This window comes from Pinus tabuliformis, chromosome 8 (genome assembly GCF_031772625.1).
Source record: "Pinus tabuliformis cultivar Carrire ecotype Pingquan chromosome 8, CPIR1, whole genome shotgun sequence".
Taxonomy (NCBI): domain Eukaryota; kingdom Viridiplantae; phylum Streptophyta; class Pinopsida; order Pinales; family Pinaceae; genus Pinus; species Pinus tabuliformis.
Window position 1 is genome coordinate 1124994056 of NC_142294.1, and position 13971 is coordinate 1125008026.

Here is a 13971-nt window from a genome sequence, read left to right on the forward strand (position 1 = left end):
CTAAGAGATCTATCATCACTCACATATATATTTTTGGTGTTACAATCATTTAAAGAAGAAAACATGGCTTTGTTTTTGGTCATGTGATAAGAAGCTCTAGAATCAATGAGCCACTCATGAGAATGAGAAGAAGAAAATACATTTAGTGCATATCCAGACCGAGATGCTTGACAACCACATGTAGAAAGTGATATTCCGGAAGATGAAGTTTAAGTTGAAGAGTGCTCCAAATGGATGTTATGCTTCTTCATTGATGCTTCCAAGGCTTCTATCTTCTTAAAGAATTTGGATTCTAAGTGGCCATCTCGATTACAAAAGTGGCAATGTCTATCAGTCTTCTTCCCTTTGTTTTTATTTGCCTTATCATTTTGTTGAAATGATTTTTAATTTTGAGACTGAAATTGCTTAGGACCCTTGTTTGGTTTAGGACCATTCTTTTTAGGATACAGCTTCTTAGGATTATTTGAATTTGGTTGCTGCTAGGTGGCTAAGGCTTTCTTAGAAGGGTTTCCAAGATTAAGAAGACCAAGATGTAAGAGTTTTTCTTGTTCTCTTATTAAAGAATCACAAAAGGCATCAAAGGAATGGGACTTGTAGTCTTGTCCCTGAGAAACGAAGGCTTCTCTTGTAGAATGGAAGATGGAAACAAAAACAGAGTAGGTTGGTCCAACTTAGTAAGAATGGAATAGATAAGCCTACCATCTTCTTTCTTAACCTTAACACCTTCCAAGAGAAGTCTAATGGTCTTGAACTTGGACAAAAAATCTTCAATGGAAGAAAAATTATTGGGGTCCAATGTAAGCAACTCATTTTCAAGTTGGTGGGCTCTAATTACATTTTTAATTCCAAAAACTTGAGTGAGTTGTTTCATTGCTTCATTAGGGGTATCAAGTTCTACGATATGGAATATAAGGTCTGGAGAAATAGACATCCCTATCAACCCACATGTTTGATCTTGCCTATTTTCCCATTTGGTTGTTTTATCTTCATCTTTAGGTTTGGTTTCTTGGTCTGAGGCTATTCTGTAAAGACCTTTACTTCTAAGTAAATCCACAGTGTAGTACCACCATTGGAAGTAATTGGTGTTTTCAAGAATAACTTGGCATGGAATTTCTATTTTAACATAAACTGAAGCTGTAGATGCTGAAAATAAGTGTTCCAATGAAAATATCTCGAAAAATAGGCTGATTAAAAAAAAACGGCTCTGAAAACGACTTCCGGATGAAGAAGTTATGGCTTTTTGAATAAAAGTTGTTGAAGATGCCAACGAAGTGTGTGAATGTGCGGAAATGAATGATAACGTTATATTAAAAAAAAAATAAAAAACCCTTTTTCCAAACTTAATCTAATTAGTTCACTTAAAATATATATATATATATATATATGTGTGTGTGTGTGTGTGTGTGTGTGGGGCTCACTTTTATAAATAATTGAAAGTCACTTTTACAATGGTACTTTATGAGCTACCCACTAAATTGTAACTTAAATAAAACATAAAGAGACTTTAGAATTATAAGTGACACACTTTTTCCAATGGGTAAGAATACTTTTACATAAAGTAACTTTAAAACATAAGTTACATGTGCTTTTTGAAAAAGCAACTCAACAAAATGAGAGACTTGAACTCAAGACATCTATTCTCATAAGGTAACTTTGGACCAAGTGAGCTAGTTTAAAAGGTTAGTAATTTTTGGAAAAGAGAAAGATTTTTTTGTTTTTTTTTTGTCACTGAAGCTTTAGGGTGCGTGCTTACTTGAGAAAGCTCTTTTTTGCTTACAAAACAAAAAACACAAAACCCAACACGGACATACAAAAAAAACAAACTTTACGGCTTGAAGTTAGCTTTAGCTAGAAACTAAATATTTTCTTCAATGTTTCTGATTTTCCGAGATCACACTAAGGCGCGGCGAAAAAGAGCATATGCATTAGAAAAATCATTGCTTTCTGTTTCTAATTTTCCCAGATTGCACAGAGCCGCGAGGCAAAGAGCATACGCAGAAATGAAAGGTATAGATCCGGTAATAAAAAAACAGAGAGCTAAATAAATTGAAATAAATAGAGAGAAAATAACTAAAAACTGCAAATAAACACTGTATACCTCCAGATCTTAAAAATGACATAGCTAGGGCTACCAGAAACCTTTTCGCGTCAAATGAAATGGGTTCCTCACTGGAACAGATGCTCCTTACACAATAGAGCAATCCTCTCAGCCCGAAATCAGTCAGAAACAGTAGATCTAGGAAACGACAGTCGGATGCAGTTCTACCGGCTTAAGATTTGGATCACCAATGGATGCGGCCATTAAATAGCTCTGATACCATGTAGGAATTTACAGGGTAAGTTCCTCAGACAGAACACCAAAGGAAACCACTCACAAACAGATCACAAATCAATACACCAATATTCTTAACGTGGTTAAAACCCTCAAAGATGGAAATAGTCCACGGCCTGAGCCAACGCGACCACTTCAAGAAATTTATTAATAAAAGAATGAAATTTTACATAAGCTTCTCTTATAAACGGTTACCCTACAAATGACCCTCCATGCTCTTTAAATAGAGATCATGGACCAATCGGGTATTAAGCCACGGATCAAGTGTCGGTAATACCGAGGAGAGAATGAACCGTTGGATCACTACATATCATAACCGTCGGATTATAAGTTACAAAAGTACATAGTAAAGAAACACACTTTACCTAACTCTACACTAGACCAAGTTATACTTAACTATTTCCTATGTGTCGGAATATCCTAACAGTTTTTCCGGTTTAATTTCTCTAAAATCCACCAAGAATTTATTGAAATCACAAAATTGATGGGTAATCGTTGTACAATCAAAATGCCCTAGGGTTTTTCAGGTGTTGAATCTATATATACAGTCAAAAAACCAATTTAAATGACACAAATCAATGTTTCATCTCAAATTTAAAGTGCCCTAGGGTTTTTCAGGTGTTGAATCCATATATACAGTCAAAAAACCAATTTAAATAACACAAAGCAACATTTCACCTCAAATTTTTTGTCGAATTTCGGCACCGGAAAGTCCAAAAAGTCGGACTAATGACAACTCCATTTTAAAGAGGAAAAAGTAATTAAAAAAACTTTTTCCAATATAAATATTTTCTTAAGTTTGATTATTTTTAATTTCGCTTATGCTTTTTTGGTTTTTTCTATTTTTTTTTCTCTATTTTCAATTCCAATTACATTAATCATAATTTTTTTTCTTGTTTACACATAGCTTTTATAATTAATAACTATTATGATAATTAGTTATTAGTTTTTAGAATTTTGTGAGCATTTCTTTCCTAATTTTATTAAGAAAGTTTTATTGATGTATAGTTACTAATTTTTAGGATTTCGTGAGCATTTTTTTCCTAACTTTGTTGAATTTGTTTTATTTATGCATAGTTTTTATAATTTCTGCCTCCAAGTATATCAAGAATTCAAGAAATTGATGTTATAACAAGAAATTGAATTCAAGAATTCAAGAAATTGATCTTCTTGAATTCAAAAATTCAAGAAGTTTTTTTAAATCCTTTCATGTGTCTGTGATTAACGTTAATCACGTCCTTTGTTCTTGCAGGTCAAAGGATTTGAAACTCCAACGAGGCATTACCAGGATCTCACTTTGAAGTTCCATATTTTTCTTCTAGTCGCTAAAGATTGCTCAACATTTATTGGAATATTAGCCTTCAATTTCTCATATGTTTCAACTAGTTTGTTAAAGTTGTTTTATCTTCTTTCCTCAAACCAAACATAGAAGATTGGTCTCAATTACCATGCAAAAAGTTAATGTGTGAATTTTGTTAAAGCAGTTTAATCTACTGCAACTTTATTCCTAGTTTTATTCAAAGTGACTATGTCAAATTCATCCATTTTAATACTAAATCACAAATCATAGACAAAAGTATAATATTTAGAAAATATTTGAAAATGGCTAATGATATATTTTATTTATTTTAATAATTAAAAAAATTAAGGTTTTTTTTTTTTAATTTTATTTTAACGATACGAAATGTTTCAGGAACTAAGAATTTTGATTAGAAACTAAGTGTTTTAATATCCATCTATAGTTACTAGTGATTTAAACTTTGCTAGTCATAATTTAGTTGTTAAATTAATAGTAAAACACTTGTTATTAGGAATTATTTATAAATATTAATTAACTTGTCTTTACAATTTAATTTAAAAAATAATTTAATATTAAATCACAAATTATAGATCATCCCAACTCCATTTTGCTCTGCAAAAGAAAGAAGTCTTGTTTAAACGAGATCATTTGAGAGATAAAATTAAAATTTTTGTTCCATATTCTCATGCCTTCATTGCCACAAACATGCATTCAACTTATATCAATCATGTTCAATTACCATGAAATTTGTAGGAGACAATTGGTTGTGCAAAACAAGTTTCTTGGAATTGACACCTCATTGAGTTGAAACTAAGTTTCTCCATATCAATTTGAACCAAACATTGCCAAAGAAATAAAGTTATAAAGCTTTATTACAACCAATGAGGTAGGGTGCTCACCAAAAAGCAACATTTTAGTACAACATTTTCACTTTCATTTCTATTTTTTTATGAAGGCTTTAATTGATCATCTCACATCATGTTAGCAGTTCATACTCCAATTAACTATATTTATACTAGCTACTATGTAGTACTTGTTACATATTAATATTGTACAGAGGATATGTTGTCAAATAATATATTTTTTTGTTAAGCTTGGCAGGACACTCCATTTTCATGTTTACATGTCCATTATTCACCCCACTACAGGGGGAGGGTAGCACAAGATTCGAACCCAAGATCTCTGGTTCAGTGAGACTTCATTTCCACGACCATCGCCACTGTTGTCAAATAATATTTTTTTTTAACAAGATCGGTTACTTATGAATTATAAAAACTTCAAGAGGCAAGTCCTGTTACATATGGTAGGGGAAGCAGAGAAGGGAGGATCCAAAATGGGTGCGCAGACCCTTGATCCTTGTTGGTGGACTTAAGAAAAACAGTTTGAAAAAGATAACGGCTATATTGTCGTACAAACAAGCCTGCTAAAAAACAAAATTTACAAGACATTGATCAGATTACTGCTGCTGATTAACAGAATCATCAAGCTGAGGTTCCTTTTTTACGCTGACTTTTGTCGAGGTCTCTGCTTGCATGCTCTGGGTTATTGAACTAATATGAGAAATTGCTTCTTCCATATGGTTGCACTTTTCCTTGAGACCTTCAATCTCCGCTTTCTGTTTCTCCAGTTTTTTCCTTTTTGATTTGCTATCAGCTTGGAATTCCTCCTTAAGTTCATTGAAGTGCTTAACAAATCTTGCTATCATGAAATAGTGTGCTTTGCATAAGGTGCAGCTACTGTTGGTGATAACGCGCTCCAGAGGATTCACAGCTGGGTCACGATCTTCTGGGATCTCGGCCATTTCTGAGTCTCGAATGGAGGGAGCTTAAAAAAGATAAGCGAAGAGAATAAACAGGGGGAGCAAAAGGAAGAGGGGAGAAGGGGAAAGGATGAAGGGGAGGACAGGTAGGGGGCGCAGATCAGGGAAAGAACTGTAACTGCGATGAGGGAGGCTGTGAGATGAGAGATGAGCTACGGAACAGGTGAAACCGGAGTACAGTAGGGCGCTGAAGGAAGATGGCGCTAAAGCAAGAAAACAGCGCTGTTAGCAGGAAAAATTAACAGAACGTTAAAATTGCAAAATTTACCCCTGAGATCGATTGAAAGCAGCCTTCCGACTGTGTTGAACGTAATGCGGCCTCTGATACTGTCCAGAGACTGATTAAGGTGGGGCGATCCTTTACTCTTATGCAGTTGAGAGATTGAAATTCTGAGATGAGCTGAGAGTGGGGGACTCTGATACATATAAAGCGGAGTGAGAGGCTGAACCAGCTGTTCTGCCGAGAGATACGCAGGGATTTGGCTGGTCTTAAGATCAGGCTTTGAATTTTTTTGGCAGTCGATGAGGATTATGATGCGACAAAGGCCTACCTTTTGCTCGGAGGTGTCACGAGAAAACTGAGAATTCTTGGTCCCGTACCTATTCAAGTTGACAACAGAGATATCGTTTGCGTTAATCAAGGTGATGAGGGGCTCGGTGTCAGAGAGGATGCGGGCTGGAGGTGGCTTGACAAGCTTAGAATAGCGAGCAGGAGGAATATTATGATTGCTGAGATGACTGAAATTCAGAGTTTTTGGAGAATGATGGAACCAGCTACGGGATTGGCTTGTCATAGGTGGAATCATTTTCTCTGGCTTGTCCAGTAGGTCTGTTGGATGCCCTTGTGGCGAATGAGTCAGCTTCTGAGTTGTTGTCCCTTAGTACGTGCTTGAATGTAATGTCCCCCAAATGCCTGATGTTGTCCATAATTCTTGATTTTAGATTGTTGAGGGCCGATTTTTTGAATTCTCCCCCTGAAGCCATAGCTGCAATGACGATAGCTGAGTCTCCCAGGATGATTGGATTCTGAATTCTCATCTGTTTCAGAATGGTAGTGCCTAGGAGGAGGCTGTAAGCCTCGACCATGTTGTTTGACATTTGGCCCAGACCCCATTCGTAGGTTAGAAGAACTTTTCCATGCTGATCCTTTATAATTCCCCCTGCCCCGGCTTTCCCCGGATTATTTTTAGAGGCCCCATCAAAATGGAGAGTGGTTCGATTTTGATCTAGAATCCATTGTCTTATGTCTTCCTTGGTGCCTCTGAGCTTCCAATTATTCCTTCTCGTGTCTACTTTGGGGTGGGTTTGCTTGTGCTTAGCATAACTGAGACAGAATTTGTTGAACCAATCTTTCTCATCTTTGTGCCAACTGGATCGATCTGGGAGGAAGACAGAGTTGGCACTTATTGTATCAGATATGAGCGCCATAGTTTTTGCCAAGATGCGAGCTTGATTTGGCTTCTGGTTGTTGAAGATATAGTTGTTCCGGGTGAGCCAGATTTGCCAGCAAAGCGTTGCTGGGATGCATTTCCACAGGCAAATGATGGAGTTCTTGGTTTTCTTGGGAAAATGATAGCATTTCTCCCAATTTTTTTGTAAAGAGGGGAGCTGGTCAAAGGTCTCTCTTATTTTCAGAGGACTGATGAGCTGGGTCCAACAGCTTTGAGCGAAGGGGCAGTCAAAGAAGAGGTGTTGACTGCTTTCCTCCTCAGCACGGCAAAGGCAGCAGATTGAGGAGCCAAGTATCCTTTTTTTTCGGAGATTCTCGGCTGTGAGTATCTTGCCTTTAAGGAGTGTCCAATTGAAGAATTTGATCTTTGGCAAACACTCTGATTTCCACACTGCTGCATATAGATTCCATTTACCTATTGTTGTGTTTGCCTGAAGAAGTTTATATCCCTCTTTAACAGTAAAGTTTCCTCCGCTGGGGTCCCAAATGTACCTGTCATCGGCCACTTTGTTTGTGGGGGCAAAACCTGAGAGAGAGGTTTTAAGATCAGTCCAGAGATCCCTGAGATCATTTGGGATAAGGAGGCCCTTCCAATCATGCCAACTATTATGATCCCATATGGAAATGTCAAATAGAGAGGTCAGATTTTTTGCTTCCATCTAGGTTTGCAAGGGTTTGAAATTCTGAAGAAGGTTTCTTGGATTTACTCCCATGATTCTATCTGACCAAAGATTTATTTCCTTACCATTGCCAGGCACTTTTGAGATGTGGTTTCTGAATTGAGGGAGGACTTTTTTAATGAGCTTCTAAACAGGAGTGCACAGTCTTTCAATAATTGTTTCGGCGAGGACATTAGAGTTCGGACCATTGAGGTACTTTCTTTTCATAACTTCCACCCACCAGGAGCCTTTTCCTATAAGCATTCTCCAGATCGGTTTGAAACCCATAGCTCTATTGGAAAGGCTCGGGATTTTAATGGCTAGACCTCCTTTTTTGAAAGGGAGAATAACTTGATCCCATTTGACAAGGCTAAATTTTTTTGAATCTTGCTTCCCTCCCTACCAGAGGAAGCTTCTCATAATTAGTTCCATATGCTTATGGGTGCTGGCAGGGGCCAAGGTTACTGCATATTGATAGATGGGAAGGGCGGAGAGAATGGCCTTGATGAGGGTAGTTCTGCCAGCCAAATTTAGCCAAGATAACCCCCAGCTTTGAAGTAGTCCTCTCATTTTTTCTATGTGCTTTACCCAAATTTCAGACTTGACTCATTCTTTTGCTAAGGGCAGACCCAGATAAGAAAAGTGGCTCCAGTTTCTTTGCACTGGAATGTCCAAAATCAAGGAAATTCTTTGCATGATTTGAAAAGAGGCATTCCAAGTGTAGATCTTACATTTTTTATTGTTTAGCTTTCCCCCTGAAGCTGCTAGGAAGGCATCCAAAATTTTCTTGAATCTTTTTGCCATCAAACTTGAGGCTCCCCCGATTAGTAAGGTGTCATCCGCAAAAAGTGAATGATTAATTTCTTTAATCCCTCTTTCTATACTAATCCCGGTGATCTCCTTTTGCTTGCGAAGTTTTTCTAAATGAATGCTCAAGGTTTCCGCCATTATGATGTATAAAAAAGGAGAGAGAGGGCAGCCTTGCCTCAGTCCCCTAGAGCTTCTGAAGTAGCTGCTCGGATGACCATTGATCAAGGGAGCAGTCCAGGGGTTAGAGATGCACTCCATAATGATGCTTATGAATTTGTTGGAGATCCCAAATTTTCTGAGGACTTCTGTCAGGAAGTGATGATCAACCCTGTCAAATGCATTTGCCATGTCTAATTTGATGATCATACCTCTTTCTTTCCTATTGATGTTGCTATGGATTGCCTCCTGAATCAAAATGACGTTGTCCGTGATTTGTCTATGAGGGACAAATCCCCATTGGTTCTCAGAAATGAGGTGAGGGAGGAGCTTTTTAAGCCTGTTGGCTAGGATTTTAGTGACTATCTTGTAAGATACATTGCATAGGGAAATAGGCCTAAACCGATCAAAGGAGAGGGGATTAAGGTCCTTGGGAATGAGGGCGAGGTGTGAGGATTTAGTATTTTCCCCCATCTTGCAGTTTTTGAAAACATTTTTTACCATCCTTACATAATCTTTTTTTATTGTGTCCCAGTGATTTCTGAAGAAGGCGACAGTGAAACCGTCTGGACCCGGGGCCTTGTCCGGTTGCATGCTGAAGGTTGCCAACCTTATTTCCTCCTCTGAAACATCCTTGTCTAGTTCGCTGTTTTGCAAATCTGAAATTTTGCTCTCAATTGGTCTGAGGAAGTCCGTGCTATCCGAAGATTGGGAGCCTGCTGATAATAAAGATTGGAAATGTCTGAGTGTTGCCTCTTTTATTTCTTCTTGCTCACTGATCTCTTTCTCCTCTGCCATGATTTTGTCGATTTGATTTCCAGCGCGTCTGAGCTTTACATTGTTGTGGAAGAAGGAGGTGTTTTTATCTCCAGCCTTTAGCCATAAACACCTCGATTTCTGCCTTTGTTCTTCTTCCTCCACTCTGTTTTGTCTATAAAGATCCTTGTACATTTCATTTTCTTGTATTTGATCCTCCTTTGTGTATTGAGTATTCTCTTTTTCCTGGTTCCACTACTCCAACTGCTTATGAAGATCTACTTTTTTTTATTTTCCATAGCTGCGTTTTCTCTTGCCCACTGCTTTATGGTTGTTCTTAAAGACTTTAGTTTAGTTTCCCAAATGTAATGGGGCGAGCCAATGACTTCCTTAGCCCACTGATATTGAATAAGGTTGCGGAAGTCTTCTTTAGCGTCCCAGGTTTTATTGTATTTAAAGGGGAGAGGCCCCATATTTCTTCCCTTATCCAGAGTCATGACCACTGGTTTATGGTCTGAGGCCGAGGCTTGAATAATTTTATTTTTGATAGAGGAAAAGCCTGCAACTATTCTTTCATGAACAAGAATTCTGTCTAATCTCTCTTTGATGTTGTGGATGCCAATTCTTTTGTTACTCCACGTAAATTTCCCGTTATAAGGAGGAATGTCAATAAGATTGTGGTTCTGGATTATTGATTCCAGCGAATCTCTTGAAGGGTCCGCGTGGAAGTTCCCGCCTAGTTTTTCCTCAGCATTTCTAATTAGATTCAGATCTCCTCCCAGAAAAATGTTCCTGTCTTGAGCGGACTGTAAATCTGAGGTTAATGAATCCCAGCAAAGAGCTTTATCCCTGTAGTGATTCGGAGCATAGATGTTATATATAGTGTAAACTTCTTTTGAAATTTTGTTTTTAAGGTCTGTTCTTACCCACCAATTGCAAGAATTTAGATTGATGGGGTCCCATTTGTTCTTATTCCATAGAGTTCCTATACCTCCTGATGCACCTGCTGCACCAATTGCTGTACCTGTAAAATTTTTGTATCTTTTGATATGCTTTTGGAAATCGTGCTCAGAAATTTTGGTCTCCTGGATGAGGAGAAGGTCTGGTTGCTCCTGATTAATTATATCCCGGACTGCATTTGCTTTTAAGGAGGAGCCCAACCCCCTGCAATTCCAAGAGACCACTATCATCATTTACCAATTTTTAAGTGGTTCCCACTCCTCTCCTTTAATTTTTCTCCACTTCCTTTTTGTCTGTCTAGATATGTGTCCATTGGTTGCTGGGTTCCGGTGGCCATTTCTTTCGCTGTTGTTTCATCTTTGATTTCTTTGTTTGACTGCCTGCCTGCTTTTCTTGGAGGGTCAGAGGGGAGGCTAGCTTCTTTCGATTTGTTTCGAGTGAGGATTCGCTCAATGGTTTGGGGGGGAGAGGGCGGGGGTTTCGAGGGGGAGGAGATGACTGCGAGGGCAGTGTCTCGGGGAGAGGGGGGGGATATGGGATCTTCAACTGACAGGGATTCAAAAGGGTTAGAGGAAGAGGGGAAGGGAGGGGCTGAACTGGAGGGGGGAGGAGGAGGAGGGGAGGGGATTTTCGGAAGAGGCTTGGAGCTTGGTCCTTGAGAGGGGGTGGATTTTTTCTTTTTAACCTGTTCCCAGGAACCTTCAGAGATTTCGGCATTACCATTAGACTCATTTAATTTTGACTTGCTACATCTATTTGCGAAATGTCCATATTCGTGACATACCTTGCATTTGAAGGGCAGTGGCTCGTAGTCTAGCTGTTGGATGTGTGTCCATTGGTCTACCTTGATCTTGATGGCTTCCGGCAGGCCTTTCCCGAGATCGACTTCAACGCATATCCTTGCACACACATGCATATTCTCCTTTGGCTCAGATCTGTCAATGTATTTGCAGACTGCGTTCCCAATAGCCTTTACTAATTCATCTCCCCAGCAGTGGAGCGGCAAATGAGGCAGGTGAACCCAAACCAGGACTGCGTTTGGGATGTCCATTTCCGGGTCAAAGTCTGGAGACCATCTGTTCAGATAGAGGCCTCTTGAGTCCATGAAATAAGGGTCATTTCTAAAGATGAGGTTCCTATCCTCTTTTGATTCAAACAGAAAGGTGTAGAATCCCCTTCCACAGAATCTGATAGTTATTTTTCCTTGTATCATCGCGTTCCAGTTGCATTCTACCCATTTTTGGACTGATCTGGGTGAGGGCCAGAGGCCAGTGAACTAGCCAACAAGGCCTCTTTCGGCTAAGGCGATTGCTGCCTTCCTCGGGAGGGAAGGAGGAAGAGAAACTTCAGGGATTTCATCTAGTTTCTTGACAAACTTTGTCGCAGATGGACAGATTCTTGTTGATGCATTCTCAGGGATAAGAGATGCAAACAGCTTTTCATAGTCTTCCAAATCTGGTTGGGGGGGATTAGACCCAGCCATTGAGGCGATGAGGAGCCAGAGTGCAGGCGTTTCCGTAAAAGAATCGAGGCAGAAGGGGAGGGCCCTAGCGCTGGGGCCGGGCAGGAGGCCCGAGGGAAGGAGGAAGCCTGTTAGAAGCCCAGAGGGGTGCAGAGATCTAGCAGTGGGCCTGCCAGGTAGGGGCCTGGAGAAGGGCCAAACGGCGGGTGCGGGAACTTCAAATTCGAATCACCATCGCCAGCGCAGTCCTCGGAACTCTCTTCCCAATCGGAGGACAAAATTACTTTCTAGTTATATTCCGTCAAATAATATTACCTTACATGATAATACAAAATTAAATAGATGAAAAAAATATTTATATACATATGTATATGCGAATATTTAAAAAATAAATTAATTTAAATCCATTTTAAACCCATTAAATATCAATTTTTTTAAGGTATAATTTTGCATCATTTAATATGAAATGATTAAAAAGAATACACTTTAAGAAATTTGATTCCTCTTAGTGCTTGCTAGATATAGGTTTTGTGGGACAAGGAAGCCACCTCCACATAGAGATAAGTCACTCAACTCTGCATAGGCTAAAGTATAAATATGTATACATATTCTAACCTCTTACTAGGAAGCACATGCTCTTAACCATTAGGGTCGCTCAAACCATACAAATACTAATATTTTTTTTATGTAATTCCTTCTAATCAACATGAAGTTGGGGTTGTGTTCAAAAAATATATTAATAAAAAAATATAAGTCAATGGTTACCATAAATAAAATATTTCAATGTCTACCTTAAATAAGATATGTTTATATCAACTTTATTTTGATGATGATTAATGTTTAGTTGAGACCGACTATAGCTTATATTACCTTCATAAGGTAATATATTAGTTGGAATCCATAGCCTTATTTCGATCAACTTTACTATCCATTGTCTTATCTCCTTAAAACTATATACAACATCCACATTAGATTCTTTGGCCATATGGTCAACTTGCTCCTACTTATATGTTCATCATTAACCATGGTTAGTTATCATAATCATCTTACAACAATGGACTACTCAAAGTCTTTATTCGTGCGACATGTATGCCCATTCATTATTTCATGTAGCTAACATGTCTATATGTACTTAGCATATCATTGTCCTAATGCTTGTAATTCCATCATGCGAGTGCTCTTTATTTGTTAGCATATAACAATTCTTTCAAAATTTGAGGAAAAACATTCAAAACAACAAGAGATAAATTGAGAGATTCCCCCTCATAATTATGCTACAATCTTCACAACTTTAGCAATCAACACCCATTGAATTTCTTCATTCACTTTTTTGTTGTATCCATTATTTTTTAATTCCCATGTTGTATAGTCTTACTACTACACAACCTTTCCTCTTTTATTTACCTTTGATCCATTACTTTGGAAATTTTATCTTTATGATCTATTTCTTGGCTCATCAAAGTGTAATGTTTGAAATTTGTTGTGATAGGTTCATCTTTAAGGTGTATTTATGGCCCTCCGAGCCTAGTGTTTGGTCCAAAACTCTGATAATTTTATCTCTTTGAGCCCATTTAACCCAATTGTTGAGCCTTTACTCTAATACCATTATGTAACACACCTAGCTCATTAATGTCCGATTCAGGATGTAGGGTATTTAAACCTAACCTCCTAGGTCACCTTAAATAAGTGGGGTTATCATAATTTCCTATTCCTTAAACCGCCTTTAAATTATTTTTTAAGACCACCAACATATTTTCATTGAGATCTTTCCATCGATATAAATTTCATCTCATTTTGAGCTCCTGGCACAAAGTTATGCCCATTTGAATATCTACCCTATCCATGTGCCACATAAGAATCTATATCAATGCTACATGGTAGACATATGTTAGACACATGGAAGTATTCATGTGTCACCAAATCATAAACCACACCTTCACCCATAGCACATCATATTCCACCTTGCATCCACCTTAACACTATTGTGCACTCTAACCTATGTCATTCCATGCCATGACATCCTACCACATTGGCTTGTCATGCCAACAAAACCTACCATTGTGCCACATCATCATGAAATTTCATCCTACCAAATCAAGTCCATGTCAACATGCCACATAACGAAATCCTGCCTCACCAACATTCCACGTCTACACCTTATCGGGATCCATCAGTATTGGGAGGAAACCTCGATAAATGGAATTTTGATCTCCCAACACCTAATAGCTAAGGAGGCTTGATATCCACTAGTCGATCATCCATCAACT

The 13971-nt window shown here is 38.3% G+C and overlaps 1 protein-coding gene across 1 annotated transcript; it reads right to left on the reverse strand.

Moving 5' to 3' along the window:
- Positions 1–9560: 9560 nt before the first annotated feature.
- LOC149239302 (uncharacterized) lies at positions 9561–11293 on the reverse strand. Its single transcript, XM_089369822.1, has 3 exons — positions 11027–11293; positions 10928–10941; positions 9561–10446 (listed from the first exon to the last, which is right to left on the reverse strand). The coding sequence occupies exons 1-3, from the start codon at positions 11291–11293 to the stop codon at positions 9561–9563; spliced, it is 1167 nt and encodes a 388-aa protein (XP_089225948.1).
- Positions 11294–13971: the final 2678 nt, after the last annotated feature.

Excerpts from the sequence above, each read along its gene's own strand:
- LOC149239302 (XM_089369822.1), bottom strand. The coding sequence starts at position 11,293 with ATGGACATCCCAAACGCAGTCCTGGTTTGGGTTCACCTGCCTCATTTG.